This window comes from Ciona robusta, chromosome 3, assembly GCF_009617815.1.
Source record: "Ciona robusta chromosome 3, ASM961781v2".
NCBI classification, from domain to species: domain Eukaryota; kingdom Metazoa; phylum Chordata; class Ascidiacea; order Phlebobranchia; family Cionidae; genus Ciona; species Ciona robusta.
Window position 1 is genome coordinate 1,406,157 of NC_143237.1, and position 16,579 is coordinate 1,422,735.

The following is a 16,579-nucleotide window of genomic DNA, read 5'->3' on the forward strand; positions in this document are numbered from 1 at the left end:
CTATTTACATTTCTCTCAAGTTTCTTCTTTCTTGGAATATTTTTGACCAGACGAACATTGGGTATGCGACATACTTCATATACCAACTACCATGCGCAGTAACCAATGCAGTTGCAAACATGATGTAGCGGTTTACTTCCTTGATAACGGGAGTTTCTAGCGTGCATTATTACCCTACATTTAAAACGCGTCACCACACGTGCCCCATTTTGTTCTTGGCCGGCGAGACTGGACATAAACACTTTCATTTGCCAGTCATACAACGCACAAATATACAAAGCAGCAAATTTTAATAATTGTTAACCAAGACACAACATACATATGATTGCAAAGCATTCAGTCATCAATTGAAATATTTCGGAACAAATAACTCATGCTCTCTCCATGGTGGATACGTCTTATTGCTTCAGATAAAATAAATGAAATATCAACAGTTTTTATTTTGTGGCACTGCAGCTTTTGTAGTTCATGTGGTACAGAGTTGGTAACAACAACCTGAAAATAAAAGAAAACAATGGTATTTAATATACATGAATTACCGCCAAAGCGTCCTGTGCCATGGCAGAGGTTAACAGGCCTGCCTTTAGCCCAGAGAATACAGGTTCGACGTTGTCACTATTGTGGTCTTGTGGGTGTATGTGTCTTTGGGTAAGACACTTAACAGAGAATACGTTAATCTGTTGGTTCCTTATGAGTTGTTTAAATATAAGTCCTACATTAAAAAACTTAAAAAATAATCACCTACAAAGTTACATATGAGGCGAAATGTATGAGAGACAGAACACCAGTGGTATACCAACTGTTATTGGCCCGTGACGTAAGAATAAGTTAGTTACATTCATTCATGAATTTGATAATAAAAGCTTGGTTTACCTCATCAATGGAAGATTCTTCAAGAATACGAGGAGCATCAAGAGACAACAAACCATGTGTAGCCATGACATACACCTTTAACAACATTAAGTAATATCAATGTTATGTTATTATACAGCAACTTATATGTACAGCTGGTTACTTTAAAGTAAAGTATCAAAATTGATCTGTAAACATCCTACATTTTTTTACAAAAAATACAAAAATAAATTTCAGGAATAATGGCAGTAAAAGTTAAATCAAGCAGTCTTTAAAGCCTTGAAAATTATATCATACATGTTTCAATCCTAGTAACAATATTTATTAAGATAGGCTACCTTGTATGCCCCTCTTTCTTTTAAAATATCTGCAGCTGCAACAAAAGGGTCAACGTCGTCTATTATGTCATCCTGCAAGTTAAATAAAATATTAAACTTAATTCAATATATTAAGTTTTTATTTGAAACAATGAATAGCCTGACTCAAACTAAGAAGATAGAGAATCAACGCTACTACCAATTTCAGCTTTTGTACTGTTGAAATGATCCGCAAATAAAAAAAATCAAAAAAACATACACCCAATGTGGTAATTCGGAAGTGGTGACGAGGTGTATCAAACATAATGAGTTCGTTCACACCACGAAACAATAAAAAGTTACATACACACACATTCATCATAACTAGTTTAATTAACTTACCACTATAATTGCAATTTTTCCACCAACATCACCAACTACATTAATGGGTGGCTTCTCCTTGGCAGTTAATACTGAAAATGTAACATAGAATATTATATGCTGTATTTTGAGATATTGTGACTTCATAATCATTTACCACTTTACTATAAAACATACTGCAGTTTATAAGAGTATCATTTATAACTAGGTTTTACAATTTAAACTGATAGAGTTAGCTAAACTACACCACACAAATTAAACAATGGAAAAGTGAATCAGTGCATGCGGTGCCTACATGGTATCTCGAGCTTTTCAAAGTGGCCAGTGGAAACGGTGCGTGTTCTCTGACCAAGCATAACACGGGATGATTCTATAATGTGAATAAAGCATGGTGCATGTAATGGTTGATCAAAAACATAAATGATCTTGTTCATAAAACTATAAAAAATACATCGCCTTTTTAAGTGATTATTTAAAAAATTAAGTGATTATTTAAAAAGTTTATTTTTAAAAACACACTTCTGGTACCCATTTACTTTTTAACACGGAAGCATATGAAAGCGCTACAGCAGCAAATTTGTTAGCTCTACCAACACAGAAATTAAACCACTCATAAGTTAAATAAAACCAAACAAATTTTGCACAATAAATCCCAAATTTTTACGCAGAATAATTTGTCAAACCTGGTAGAGATATCCCAGATGGCCAAGCAGCTTCAACAGTCTTGAATCCATCCCCGCCTCCCCTGGAAGTCCCAGATGCAGCAGATTCCTGTGGAGGAGGAGAGTGTCTTCCATCTTCACGATCCGAATCAAAATCCTGTGGCTCGCCATGAATGACAGCGATACCGAGTCTTAAGCGTTCGGCAAAAGATTGAGCTTTTTTAGCAGATGCAGGAGTCTTTGCTACAATGACGGCGTTTCTGTAGTCTGGAATCTGTAAAGATGTTCAATTTTAAGAGACGTTTAATGAGCTGGACATTTAGCAGTGTACTTATTTAACAGCAACTTTATTTCCTTCTAGAGTCAAATGTTCAACTATAATAAAAACATAGTTAATTGTAAAAGTAGCCAACTTTATACTGAGTGTGAAGATTTGCATTTAAATTAGTGTATTATGTATCATTTAACTTTAAACGTTAACAAATTAAATTGTTTGATATGCTATTGTGATCTGTATTCTTCTAAAGAGTCAAAATCAGATTCAGTATAGCCACTGAACTAATAACACCAGAAAATATTAAAAGGCTAACAGCTTTTTTACTATTTTTACAAACTTAATAATCCTGCATTGCTTTGAGAAGTTTGACAAACCTAGATATTTAGAAGTTTACAAAACTTAAAAATTGGAGGAAGACGTGTTTCTTGTTTACATCGAATTCTGTACCAGACAAGGATTACCTGATCCTGTATATATTGAATAAGGAAAGGTGAAGCACGTAAATTATCAATAGGAACGTCAAAGAAACCTTGAATTTCTTTTTGATGAAGGTCCATGGTGATTATGTGATGGAAGCCTGAATAATATAAATTAACAACAAAACATATCTTTATTAAAGTTTTAAAAAACTATGCATAAAAAAAAGATGAGAAGAAAAAATGTAAAGTCTTAACATTGTTGAAATGCTGCTTAAACAAGGATCATTTTATTTGATAAGTTTTGGGTCGGTCAAATATGGTGCTGTGTATTTACCAGTCAATTGACCCACTTGCCAACCCCATTGTAAGATAACCAGTATACCCATTAAAAAAATAACTTCGAGCTATTCCATTAATACAGTTTACCATGGTTCTAATTTAAAGTAAAATATGCATTAGGGAAAAAAGCTTATTAACAAAAAGTATAAGCAGTTAAAATTTAAACCTGCTTTACAAAGCATGGAAGCAACCAACTTTGACACGATGGAACCTCTCTTCCTCATTTTACATTGTTTAGAATACGGAAGGTATGGAATGACACCTATGATCCTCTTTGCTGATGATGTGGTGCACGCATACGCCATAATTAACAGTTCCATGATGGCATCATTTACATCTCTGTACGAACAATATAATGTACTAGGTTGGAGTAAGATGGCACACGTTTTTATTCTCTTTTATCGTTCCATTTGGTAGTACACAGAAAATATTTACACAATTATATAACCGTATCCTCAGGATTCTATAAGAGCATTGTTAATTGTAAAAAACACAATTAGAAAATATGGGATATTATGGACCAGCAGTTTTCATCTTACCCTAAAATCCCACAGAACTATATAGTTACATTAGGAAACTGTTTCAAACCATTGAGTTACCTGCTACCAGTTTGTATAATAAACACATCTTTTCCTCTCACAGATTCTCCAATCTCAACTTGTGTTTCCTTGTTTGGCTTCTGGTACACAGAACACGTCCCTATCTTTATGCACATGCGACTGCAATTAGAATATAATGTTAAGCCTTGTTTGTTCGGTAGTTTAACCAGGTTTTTAGTTATTGTAATTAAAGAGATATATAAAATTAATAAATTATGCCATGTTTTAGACTGTGTTAATTGGCTTCACTGCAGATTGGAAAGTTTATATATTTTTTAGGTATATTTATGATTAAAAAAGTTTATTTTTTTCTGTAATCTTGGCTTTAACATTTAATTGATCGACTCGACTTTGTAACGTACCTTGCAACCAAACGTGCGAGCTCTTGGTGTGAATTCCCCGTGAATAGAAGCATTTCCTTCCCTGCATCAGGATATGCATTCATTTTTGGTTATTACTTAAACACAAATAGCTTCCAACGTTCTGTTTATACTACAGTACAGTTTGCAACAAACCACGTTTTACCACAGAAATAAAAAAGAATAGAAGGCACATCTCCAATGTCGGCAAAGGAGAGAGCACGATACACTGTCTCTCTTTCGCGGGTCGTTCCCGTTTACTATTGTAGTCAATGGAGTCGATGACGTTTTGTGTACTTTTTCTTCGTTTTTTGACTTAATTTAAAGTTATTGTGTAAAAAAACTATTTTCTAATATATATATATTTCTAAAAAACCGTTTGTTTGAAATTTTTAATTAATTTTTTTTAAATAATTAGATTTCCTAAACAAGTGGTAAACTGTAAGCGTTAACGTACCAAATAACTAAACTAGCCTAACAAACTTGAATAGTTGGTGTAGTTTTTAAAATAAACAGCTAAAACCTTCCAAAAACATTATGCGCCTATCTTTTAAAATGGAGACGAAGGGAAATGGGGACGGAGTTGGCGGTCACGTGTGTAGCGGTTGATTGTGCTCTAGCACAGATTTAATGATATAAAGATAGCTAAATTTAACACTAATACATAAAGATTGAATATAAAGCAACGTTGTATAGCGAAAACAAAAGCATGACAGGAATAGAATGCAGTTTCGCTGCTTTCGTAACATCTACTTTCCCGTCATTCTAATCGTGATAATAAAACAATTACCCAGTTGTGTGTATGCCAGGCGAGGCAATTGCCACATGCCAATGACGCGTTTTATTGTTTTGCTACACGTGTTTTTCGTTATATAAACCGTTCACTTTCCTGTACTGTCAGGCAGTATGGGGCTTGCAATACCCTGCTGTTCTCACTTTGTCTCTAAGCTCGATGTCGCACTTTTACCGAACAATAAACTGAGATGTGCCGTACAAGTGTCATACATCGGTGTGCAATGCGTTGCGGAGTCGGATAGCGCGTGCGTCGGGGCAGGATGGAACAGCGTCGTCGCGAGGCTGCGGAGCGCGAGCAACAACTTCAACATTAGCCGCCCCCCACAATTGGTGAACCGCTGGACACAATCCTTCCGATGGCAACTGCAGTCAACGGTGAATCTTTTTCTGTTTATGTACTTTATGCATATTGTGAGCTGACCACTCACAGGGTTTCACAAGTCTATGTGGCCCGAATATTATATTACTTTATTACTGTTGAAGTGAGTCTGACTAAGACCCCAACAAGCATAACCGTTGCGATGGGTAAAATAATGTTTTCCCCTAACGAGTGATGGCAAAATGCCCTCTTAACCTATTTTTTAGGCTTATTGTGAATTGATACACTCGCAGGGTTTCATTAATGTTATGGCCCGAATGTCTATTTCTTCTTTGGTCTTATATTTGTATGCATATTGTGAGTTAGCACACTCACAGGGATTCAGCTGCCTATACCTGAACCGCTACTTACAGTAAATTGTTCGCTTGTTACTGCAGGAGTCATTTGTCGTTTAAAACCCAGTTTTATCTCTACCTATCTTACCCGCTCGTTATTGTATTTAAATATTCAATCTCTATGGCATTAGTATTTTCTCTCCAATTTGTTTTTCAGACAATCTGCTGCTCGAGTACTGATACTCTACTGATACCCTGCACGACACTACGAAAGCGTGAGCGAAATTTGATCAAATGTCCTCATCGATGCCTAGTCTAGTCTGCTCAACACAAGAAGTTGCGAATCTTGCAACAAGTCTACCGTCGTGAACCTGTCAAGTAGCGACAAAACAATTTCAAGATGAGGAACAAATGAACAATACTCGCGATTGCGGACGTATATGAAACCATTCTGTGTGGTGTGGGCGTATTTGTAGCGGTTGATTGTGCTCTAGCACAGATTTAATGATATAAAGATAGCTAAATTTAACACTAATACATAAAGATTGAATATAAAGCAACGTTGTATAGCGAAAACAAAAGCATGACAGGAATAGAATGCAGTTTCGCTGCTTTCGTAACATCTACTTTCCCGTCATTCTAATCGTGATAATAAAACAATTACCCAGTTGTGTGTATGCCAGGCGAGGCAATTGCCACATGCCAATGACGCGTTTTATTGTTTTGCTACACGTGTTTTTCGTTATATAAACCGTTCACTTTCCTGTACTGTCAGGCAGTATGGGGCTTGCAATACCCTGCTGTTCTCACTTTGTCTCTAAGCTCGATGTCGCACTTTTACCGAACAATAAACTGAGATGTGCCGTACAAGTGTCATACATCGGTGTGCAATGCGTTGCGGAGTCGGATAGCGCGTGCGTCGGGGCAGGATGGAACAGCGTCGTCGCGAGGCTGCGGAGCGCGAGCAACAACTTCAACATTAGCCGCCCCCCACACGTGAATAGAAAAAAGAATATATCACGGTTTCGGAAAGTTGCGCGTTCTACTCTTTTTTATTTCTGTGCGTTTTACACACACGCGAATGGTAGACGAGTTTTATTCTGGCAAACAAAGTCAGCAAGCTGAACATAAAGACAGCAAACTAAACGGATTCTCTCTCGGCAAACCAAATTTAATTCCGACTGCAATAAGAAAAATCTGTGGCAACAAACACACTAATCTTACACAAAAAAATTACGACAGTTCATTTGTAGTCAATTGCGCGAAATTTTTCCCATAGAATGAAATAAACGCCTACAAAACTAAGTTCTCTTGTACTGTGTAGGCTATGCACATCTGAACCAATCACACTAGCAGATTGAATCATTGGATTTTAGCATAAGGTAAAGAGATCAATTAAGGTGAAATAACGTCTGTCATTTAATTAAACTACTTCAAAAATTTGCAATGTCTGTCCAATATTTCGTTTTATTTACGTTCCCGTCGTTTACTCATTCACCACCATTTCCACTGCGAGTATGTGGTGGCATTTCTGAATGTTTCCACAAGAGCAAACAGACGCTTTTGGAAAATTCCGCACATGTGAAACTGTTTCTTGGTTGAAGGACATAACTGTGAATATGTTGCTATCTTCGATATATTCAATCAATCCATCGCGAACGCACCGTTTCGCCATGGAATATTTACTGTTGTAACACCTTTCCAACAACTTTGCGTTTTTTGCTTTTTGGCACTGCTGTACATTTGGTTCTTGCCGCTGCTGTATTGCTGCAGCGACGTTGCCTTTCGTCTTGGGTGTCATATCAAGTTGGCGTTTTGCATTTTGCGGCTCGTGGTCTAACTTGCGCTTTAACCGGGAACCTCGGCTCTGACGTACTGCTCCAGTAAACTCGGTCAAACAATCTTTTTGTACTTTCATTAATACTTCGACAAGTTCATTTAACAGAAGTCTATCTTTTCCTACTGATGATCTTACAATTGTGTCCAAACTTTTCAAAGTAACCTCTGCTACCGATTCGTCAACAAACGCTGGAAACTTGCGTGTAACAAAGTCACAGCAATGATAAAGTAAATCTTCTCTAATGTTTTGGTCAAAATATAGTTTGAACTTTTTGGGCCATAAAGTACATACGACGTCCAGATTTTGCAGAAAAACTTGTTCGTTGGCGGCCTTAACCAGTTTATAAATATCGGCTTTTAAATCTTCGACATCATTTGATAAATGGAAACTTTTCGCACACCGTAGCGTGTCTCTGATAACGTTCTTGACACAGTAGACATTACTTAGCATTGGAAACACAGCCTGAAATGCCTTGGTAATTTCCTGGTTACGATTCGTTAAGAACGGAACGTTGGTAGCGTTTTGAAAGCCAACAGCAATTAATATATCGTGTAAAAATTCACGATGATAGCTGGTATAATTCTTGTCATGGATCATAAAGGCAAATGGAAGGATTTTTGGATTATTTAGTATCAAATTACGACAGCCAAGCACTGAAACATACATCATGGCACCTGTGCAGAAAATTGTGGTGTAAGAAATGATTTGTTTTAAATGTTTTTGCTTGATCGACAACTCAATGATTTCTGAAGTTTTCTCCAAAATATCCGGATTCGCAAAGTGAACCACAATGTCTGGACCAAGCATAAATCTTCGTACACAATTTTCAGCCATTCTCATAAAATCATATGTCCGTGCTATTTCCACTTTCTTTAAAATCTTTTTCTGCAACGCTTCATCAACAACGCCTTCATTTACATTGTCTTGATACGGTCCTTCATCCCCAAAATAATGAATCAAATATACCGGAATGTCAGTGTCGGAGTCCTCTGCTTCACATGTTGAATAAACGTGCCGTTGAAAACTGTCAAGAAAAACTCCTTTGCGATTGGGATCTTTTATACGGAAGTAACGTTTACAAATTTCTCCGTATCTGTTAGTACCTCTGTTTGTAAAATTATACTCGTCAGATTGGTATTGAGATTGGGATTCTCGTTCCAACGCTTGAAACAAATATCCTTGCCCACCCTTTGCCTTCACACGTGGCTTGTTGAAAACGGGAATCGACTTATTTTTTAAATACAGCGCGGCTGTTTCCAAACTCAAAGGAGTTTGACCTAGGTTAAACATTGTTGCAGTAGCTCTGTAGGAAAAATACGTCATGCAACAGGCCTGAAAATATACTCTGTCTCACAAGAACATATACATATGTAGTAGAGTAGGGAAGATGGGACACCCTTTTATTCTATTTACGCGTTCTATTTGGTAGTAAACAAAAACCATTTAAAGATTTACATAGCCTTATCCTCGCGACTCCTTTATAGACTGTTGTTAATTGTTTAAAACACAGTAAGGATGTTTGGATATTCTGTCCCAAAAGTGTCCCGTCTTCCTCTACCCTAATATATATCACCTTGACGACGATCATTTATAAAAGCGGTCATAAATACAACCTTATATGCGGTAAATCGAAAGTGGGCACACGCTGTATGAAACAAAACACCTGTGTTAAAAAGACTTACATTGCCCCACGAAGCAAGCAAGTAAGGCATATAGGTCTAATCGTAATCTATAAAAGGGTATAGGCTACCTCGTGGGCGGGCATAAGGTGTGTGTGAAACAAAACATAACGACTGTGGTTGCCCTGCCACCTGTCAATATAAGTTGCATTAACTATTAAGCAAAAGTAATAAACTAGCTGACCAATTCTGCCCTTACAAAACTATGGAACTCGCTATAGCTTTTCGACATTCAAGCCTGGATTATTCGTTTGTAGCATCGGGAATTTCTTATCGCCTTATTTCCACATGTATATCCCAGGTCCAGTATTACTTCCTAATCGTTTAGCTTACATTTCAACAGGCCCGTCGATCATTACAACCAAGCGATGCATGGGAAACCGGATACCATGGCATCGTTGCTTGCATTACAAATGCTATAGTTGTGAACGCATAAAAATATCCCAGTCAACGCTTTATATTGAAGATTAGGCTGTGTATTCACTAAACAAGTTACTCATGTTTTGCATTCTTAGTTTATTTAATAAAATAAGCACGCGGTTTATTTGAATAACGGTAAACGAGTCACCGGCTATCACCAACAACATAGGCTATATCCTGCTTAACGCAGACCGTGGTCTTGTTAATTATGGCGTAATATTCTAAAAAGAAAATTAAACCTTATACTCTCAGAGTTCGGTTCCATTTATAATTCTCATATAGTAGGGTGGGGGAAGATGGGACACCTTTAGCACATAATATCAAAATATCCTGATCGTGTTTTAAACAATTAACAACGGTCTATGGGAGTCGTGAGGATGTAGTTTTTATAATTATTTGAATGTTCTTTGTTTACTACTTAATGGGTCGAGAAAATCGAGTTAAAAGGTGTCCCATCTTCTCCCATACTACTGTACATAAAATAACATAACGTGAATTAGAATCGCTCACCAGCGACACCTCGCGAGTTTAAACAACTACTTACTCCTGCTGGTTAATTGCTTCAATAATAAACAACTGCAATAACACGAACAGAAAAACTGTGTACGATTTAAGTTGTCATAAAAGCAACAACTAAATAACGCAGATGTAATAAATTCACATTCGTTTTACTATAAAGCAGCATTTAAAATGGCATCACCAAAACTTGAAGTTTTGGTAAACCTTGTACCCACCAAACGCCACAATGAGAGTAAGAATTCCGAGTGTAAACATCGCTTCTCGCAATATTGAGTAATTCCCAAAACCAAAAGTTAGCGCTACACTAAATTAACTACTATAATGTACCGACTGAGCTCGTCAGCACCACAAAAAAGCTAATTATTGCTGCTAGTTAACAATATTCTTTTACAGTTGCGAGCCTACGGTTATTTAATTCTTTAAATGTTTCTTATTACTACCAAATGGGATAAGATAGGGGGGAATAAAAACATGGATTATCTTACCCCACTTTCTTTAATAGATAGTGAATAACACAAACCCTTCACATATACTGAGTCGGGGTAAGATGGTCCATGTGGGTATGTTAAAACAAGGTCAAGAAATATGGACTAACCGTACCATCTTACCCCACACAGTACATAAAAAACGTCACTGTTCATATCATTGCAACAACAAACATGGTTTGAATAAATTTAATTACTTGCCAATGATAAAGCGTTATTGACAATCCAGGAAGCTGCAGGTTCGAAGCACGAAATTACAAAACTACACAACAACTATATATCAGTTTAGTGAGCATTAAATATATTAGTGACTTATTGATAAGCCAAACACTTTAATTAGCTATGCTTTTTAACAGGAAACCTAGATATAACAAATCTGGCAAAATACCCCGCTTTTTCTTGCTAGAATTATATTATATATACATCCAACATTATGTTACAATACGATAGTAGTTTGCACACAAGAGCAGGTATGAAACTTGGTGTATATAGGTCGTTAAATTGAAATATCATGATTAGTATTCAAATTACTTTAGGTGTTCGGAACGTATAAGTTAAAGTCCAACCACTCCACACAGACGAGTTATGTTGACATGTAGAAGCGATAAATTAGCGCAACACCGAGAGCTACAAGTCCAGGTATCACCCAGTTGCTCAATGCACTGAAAGTAGAACAAAAACTTTAAATCCAACTCACTTTATATTAATATTCTGTTTTTGTTAAATGATATAACATAAATATGTAAGTAATTAGCTCTTTTTGACAAAAATATTTTTTTTAAAAAAAAAAAGCAGCCATTTGCCTATTCATTACCTAAAATGATTGGTTCCAATTATTTAAATAGTGTTAATACTTTATGTTACATTTAGTTGAAAAAGGTGTTAGTTATTTTTATGTTATAACAAAGGTGTTACTTGGTTTTAAATATAAAACAAATAAAAGCTGCATTTATGAATGAGTTTATTATTAAATGGGACATTACAGTCAATTAATGTACCTACACTTGTACAACATAACTAAATAGATTGCTTAAAGCTCATTCCACCAAACAAAAACACATAAACACTGTTCAAAAACTCAGAACAATTTGTCCTATTTTTAGTGTAACAAATGCAAGTTATGCAACAATAACAAATATTATACAAATCTTATTTAATGAGCTAGAAGAAAACATCACATTTATAGTAGTAGTTAACAACCAAATAACCTTAGTAACTTATTCATTGTGAATAATGAAACAAAACTTCTTTAATTTCACACATGTGTTATCAGTTATCACTATCTTTGTAAAAATAAGAACAACCACACACCACACACAAAACATTCAATTAAAACACACATTCACACTGCACCATTTGGATTATAAATTCCAATCCCATTCATGAATAATTTCACTTACGTCTCCTTATGCAGCTATTGCAATGAGCAGGAGGATTTTTGACTGCAAATTTAAAGCATTGTTCTTGAGGGATGTTATGCAAATGAAAGAGAGGCATTGCAAGAGCTCATAAGTTTAAAGCCATAAACTTATGCCAATAAATCAAGAGTAAAATAAGAAACATAAGAAACATCATTTTGAAAAAAAAACACACAAAATAACAGAAATGTCAAATTTCTTTTCATAAGTAATTTTACACATGCTTAATGCTCTCATGCATTTAAAATAACAACTATGTCAGAAAGTTCATTATGTCAAATACCACATAAAATGTAGCCATATTATATTGTGCAGAACAGGGTGTTTTCAAATAATAGAATGAAGATTAATTTAGTGTAGTTTCAAAATCATTTAAATTGTCGTTTATCAATTGATTTGAAATATTTTACGTGTATTTAATTATTTGTGCGTTTTTATTATTTGTTTAAACAACACTGATAATTTCAAACCTTGCTTGAGATTCCTCGTTTCCTAAAGTAACATATTTGCTTCGGGAGTTCTCTTTAAACTGGTCATCCTAATTGTAAAAAAAACACATGTAAAATAAGGTTTAAAAGAGATCTCTGGCAAATTTTATAATATGAGTTCAAGACTCAATGATGCCATCATTATGGGTGTACCGTGTACGGTCCCTGAATACGACATTTTAACGGCATATTCTGATGATGGTGATGTGAATAGGAAATGTTGGTCTTTATTTAAAAAATGTGATCTCTTTCGGACAAAAAAAGATCTCTTTTAGACAAAGTAGTTTTATGTCAGCGTCAGCGTAAAATATATTGCCGCTGGATAAATGTATAACTATATGAAAAAAAGAATTTGAAGCAGGAAATCTTATTAACTCACAGGGTGAAGTTCTCCAATGTAATAATCTTTTTGCATTTCCCTTGCATCGGATGAGTGGCCAACATCTTCAAATGATTCAGTAGCATCTTGTCCTGAATTATAAATATAAACTGTAGTTCTGAGTCACTGACTGTGACCATAGGCAGCAAACCTGGGGTGGCAGGGTGAATAAAGCAACCCTTGAATTTACTGCATTAATTAGTAAACATTGGAATTGGAAACAAATTTATTAACATAGCATTGCATGATTGTCCAACTATTTCTGCCTGCATTTAGAAAAAGGCGCCTATCACTAAAACAACCGCTTTACCACTATGGTGAATTGATACATTCAGAGGCAGCTAATCTCAAATTACACCATTTCCCAACAATCATACATCATTACCCATCGCATGAATTATGATTAATTGGAGTTTACATACCAGCTTGTTCCAACAGGACTTCCTCACCACCAGGATGCTGGGAAACAAAGCAACAATAATTAATAAATGCACGTGTTGAACAACGTTTACTTAGAAATGCACAATTAAATGAACATGAAAATTAATAAGTAGAAAGAGGTAAATGTAAACCTCAAGAGAAACCACTAACAAAATTGTGTTAAAATCAGTGGATAGCCCTATGACCATATTAATTATTTTTTCACCAATCACACCTTACCACCTACTTTAATTGCAATATGAATAACTTTATTTTATCTCTGCGGTTACGGTAATGTGGTATACAAAGGCAAAAATACAGGAAAAATGGTAAAACACCAGTCAGTATAACACGCTTATTGATAAAACAGAAGTAGATTTACCAAACTTATTTAATAATAGGCGGGACAAGCGACCATTACATCTTACGAACATCATAATAATAATGAAAATGAAGACCAATTAATTTTACACAAAATTAAAATTCTAATCGGATAAAAGTGCCGTTATGGTGAGTAGGAAATTCATAGACTATATATACATATATATATAAACTTAGAAATTAGAATATAGTAAATGTGAAAATATACAAACATTAATACATACAGGCGGAACAGACCTACTTATTATATTATTTCAAACAGATCTTACTTCTTCTAAAAACTTTGTGACATCGTATATTTTATTATGAACGACAATCCAGGCAGATTGAACATTGTTGTGTTTTTTAACTTCTTCCAAACGAAAAACCTTCTTCTCTTCACATTCAGACATTTTTAATTAAAAGTAGAAAATCTAGGTAATCTGGAAACACGATTCAAACTATTAAATAATAATACCTAACTTTGTAAACTTGCCACTGGTTTACAAGTCACGATGACAATGATACCGCAGTGACTTGGAAATTTAATCGCTGGCACACCGCTGTTATCACGTATGTTGTAATCTAACTTGTGTGCTTTACTGCTCATGCATATCTGACGTAAAACAGTGCTGCCATACGAATTTTAATATCGTATAAATCATGCTAAAAACGAAGAACGCAAGGTCTTATAACGCAATATTTATTTTCAAACAATAAAATACATGCAATCGTACAATTTATAAAAGAACGTGCAAAAATAGTACTTTAAATAGACAGAAAGACAGTTAAATTTTTGTAGTTGGCAACATGTAATAAAAAGTTCAAATTGAACTTTGACCCCTACAACATGCCGTTAGTATACAAACACTGTTTTGTAAACAATCTGATTTTGACCTTGTTATATCAAGGTTTTGTTTAATATGTTTGCCAACGCTGTGGAATTGACAGATACATTAAATATCAAAATTGTTACCTAAAACACTAATAGAAATGTAACTATATATTTAACATTTATTTTTAAATATAGGCTTTGTGATAGCAAATTACTAAAATATTAGTAATTTTAATATATTAAATACACAAAATGGGAAGTTGGCGATCGTATTTAACATCTGGAATTTTAATTTGTATTTCACGTTTTCCATTTTGGGAAGCATTATCAACAATGATGTTGCTGGCTGAAATCGAACAAAAATCAAAGAGAAAATTGAACATTCCCACATATTTGGTGTATATTGATGCAGCTGTTTTAATTCTTTGTGGAACATTTATGTCATTTCAAGCATCTGCACGACGCTCTGCTTCTTTGATTGCAGCAACTCACCTTGCAGTAAGGACATTGGTTCAGTTTCATTTCCACAAGATGAAATCTGAAGTTATGATTCATATCCTGTTGCGTAATGTTGGAGTCATTGCATCCTACTTGCTGCTAGCATCTGGTATCGGCACAACAAAAGCAAAACACAGATCTCTGATGGATTTATCTGTATTTGCTATCGGTACATTATATGCAGCAATAGCAGGGTTGCTGTGGTCGTCTAAATTCGAGCAAACATTTATAAAAAAATCTCTTCCTCAACAAGTAACCCAGCAGGTCTCTCTAAAGCTTCTTTACAGCTTCCTTGAAATATGTTTGGCAATATGTGCTCTGCTGTTTGCAACACAACGCAAAGGGTTGCAGCAGGCCAAAAAGTTTGCCCTAATTTTTTGGTTGTTTCTTATGGTTCCATCAGACTTTCTCTTTTCACGAATGGACAGTGATATTGAGACATGGTCACATTTAAGGCTAATGGCTTCTAGCTTCTGTACCTTGGGGACAATTGTTGTATTAAATTTCGTCAACTAGACACTGACGATTTTATTTAAATAATCAAGAAAAAGTTTGGTTCATTGCAAAAAAAAGAATATTATTTTGCAGCTGTGTGTTTGGTGCTCCAGATCTTTTAAAAGAAAAATCGTATGCAATGTAATCTTTATTTGAAAACTTTTATGTGTAGAATGTATGCAAATGTGAAGCAAAGTATTGATGCAACCGTTTTTATTCTAGGGCCTTCTGTAGAAATGTTATGGGTTCAATTAAAAAGTTAAATTTCGAGGTATGTGGTAAGGTACAGGGTGTATTTTTTCGTAAACATACAAAGAAAACCTGCGATAAACATGGTGTGGCTGGCTGGGTCTTGAACACAAAGGGTGGAACTGTCCAAGGGTTTCTGGAAGGATCACAACAGAGTGTATCCAAAGTGTAAGCATCAGCTTGGATGTGTGTTTTGCTTGCCTTCATATTATATTTAAACATATTTAATAAAAACTGTCCTACTTTAATAATATCTGCAAATTTACGTGTTTGTGTTTTTTTTGTTTCTTGCATAGAATCTGCTGTAAAATGTTCTGCCTAATTACAATATGCATTATGTACATATTTCCAGGAAGAATTGGCTCAAGTCTGTTGGAAGTCCAAAGAGTAGAATTGATAAATGCACCTTCTACAATGAGTGCACAGTGGACACCAAATCTCTGACACAGTTTAGCATAATCACTGACAAAACTGAAGTAGAACGAAGAACATTCAAAACTTAACTTAAGAGTGGGATATTGGATAGTTCATTACATAGCACTGTGAAAATTTTAATACTGTGTTCTTAATATAAATCTGTACTGAGTAAAATGGTTCTTGATATAACTAGCAATAGCATATGTCCATATGTGAAAGATTTGGTTCTCTATGTGTGCAACTTGTGGTCCAGACATAGAAATTAATCCACAAGTTGTATTCATTCATCATCGCGGCTGGTGTGCTTGCCTCTCAGAGGATAAACAGTAGATGCTGCTACCTATGTAGACTTATATCCTTAGGCAAGATATACTTTTAAGAAAATTTTTGACTGTCTTTACTGTAAGCATCTAGTATACAATACCTTAACTGTACAAACACAAC

At 35.1% G+C, this 16,579-nt stretch overlaps 4 protein-coding genes across 6 annotated transcripts; 1 reads left to right on the forward strand and 3 right to left on the reverse strand.

Annotated features, from left to right (window-relative positions):
- Positions 1-273: 273 nt before the first annotated feature.
- On the reverse strand, positions 274-4,535 carry LOC149737502 (phosphoribosyl pyrophosphate synthase-associated protein 2-like). Of its 2 annotated transcripts, XM_089873651.1 has the most exons (10): positions 4,188-4,530; positions 3,826-3,945; positions 3,393-3,565; positions 2,930-3,045; positions 2,213-2,465; positions 1,825-1,899; positions 1,551-1,621; positions 1,191-1,262; positions 874-948; positions 274-495 (listed from the first exon to the last, which is right to left on the reverse strand). In XM_089873651.1, the coding sequence occupies exons 1-10, from the start codon at positions 4,268-4,270 to the stop codon at positions 337-339; spliced, it is 1,197 nt and encodes a 398-aa protein (XP_089729777.1). In that variant the 5' UTR covers positions 4,271-4,530; the 3' UTR covers positions 274-336. The 2 variants fall into 2 exon arrangements, with proteins under 2 accessions (XP_089729777.1, XP_089729778.1); XM_089873652.1 differs by lacking the exon at positions 1,825-1,899 and having other exon boundaries at positions 4,188-4,535.
- Positions 4,536-4,922: 387 nt separating this feature from the next.
- LOC149737503 (uncharacterized) lies at positions 4,923-10,611 on the reverse strand. The gene has a single exon (XM_089873645.1). The coding sequence runs from the start codon at positions 8,794-8,796 to the stop codon at positions 7,120-7,122; it is 1,677 nt and encodes a 558-aa protein (XP_089729771.1). The 5' UTR covers positions 8,797-10,611; the 3' UTR covers positions 4,923-7,119.
- A 138-nt stretch (positions 10,612-10,749) lies between these two features.
- LOC149737504 (cytochrome b5-like) lies at positions 10,750-14,108 on the reverse strand. 2 transcript variants are annotated; one of them, XM_089873662.1, is made up of 6 exons: positions 13,932-14,108; positions 13,284-13,320; positions 12,862-12,953; positions 12,465-12,532; positions 11,977-12,018; positions 10,750-11,238 (listed from the first exon to the last, which is right to left on the reverse strand). In XM_089873662.1, exons 1-5 carry the CDS (start codon positions 14,052-14,054, stop codon positions 11,991-11,993), a joined length of 348 nt encoding a protein of 115 aa, XP_089729788.1. In that variant the 5' UTR covers positions 14,055-14,108; the 3' UTR covers positions 10,750-11,238; positions 11,977-11,990. The 2 variants fall into 2 exon arrangements, with proteins under 2 accessions (XP_089729788.1, XP_089729787.1); XM_089873661.1 differs by lacking the exon at positions 11,977-12,018 and having other exon boundaries at positions 13,932-14,107.
- Positions 14,109-14,676: 568 nt separating this feature from the next.
- Positions 14,677-16,324, forward strand: LOC149737505 (acylphosphatase-2-like). Its single transcript, XM_089873663.1, has 2 exons — positions 14,677-15,886; positions 16,071-16,324. Exons 1-2 carry the CDS (start codon positions 15,711-15,713, stop codon positions 16,219-16,221), a joined length of 327 nt encoding a protein of 108 aa, XP_089729789.1. The 5' UTR covers positions 14,677-15,710; the 3' UTR covers positions 16,222-16,324.
- The last annotated feature ends 255 nt before the right edge of the window (positions 16,325-16,579 follow it).

Coding starts and splice junctions, on each gene's coding strand:
- LOC149737502 (XM_089873651.1), bottom strand. CDS start 4,270: ATGAATGCATATCCTGATGCAGGGAAGGAAATGCTTCTATTCACGGGG. Junction 2,466..2,929: donor TTCAATATATACAGGATCAG/GTAATCCTTGTC, acceptor ACATCTTTACAG/ATTCCAGACTACAGAAACGC. Junction 949..1,190: donor AAGAAAGAGGGGCATACAAG/GTAGCCTATCTT, acceptor ATGTTGTTAAAG/GTGTATGTCATGGCTACACA.
- LOC149737504 (XM_089873661.1), bottom strand. CDS start 14,054: ATGTCTGAATGTGAAGAGAAGAAGGTTTTTCGTTTGGAAGAAGTTAAA. Junction 13,321..13,931: donor TCACAAAGTTTTTAGAAGAA/GTAAGATCTGTT, acceptor TTTGTTTCCCAG/CATCCTGGTGGTGAGGAAGT. Junction 12,533..12,861: donor ACATTGGAGAACTTCACCCT/GTGAGTTAATAA, acceptor TTTTACAATTAG/GATGACCAGTTTAAAGAGAA.
- LOC149737505 (XM_089873663.1), top strand. CDS start 15,711: ATGGGTTCAATTAAAAAGTTAAATTTCGAGGTATGTGGTAAGGTACAG. Junction 15,887..16,070: donor CAACAGAGTGTATCCAAAGT/GTAAGCATCAGC, acceptor ACATATTTCCAG/GAAGAATTGGCTCAAGTCTG.
- LOC149737503 (XM_089873645.1), bottom strand. CDS start 8,796: ATGACGTATTTTTCCTACAGAGCTACTGCAACAATGTTTAACCTAGGT.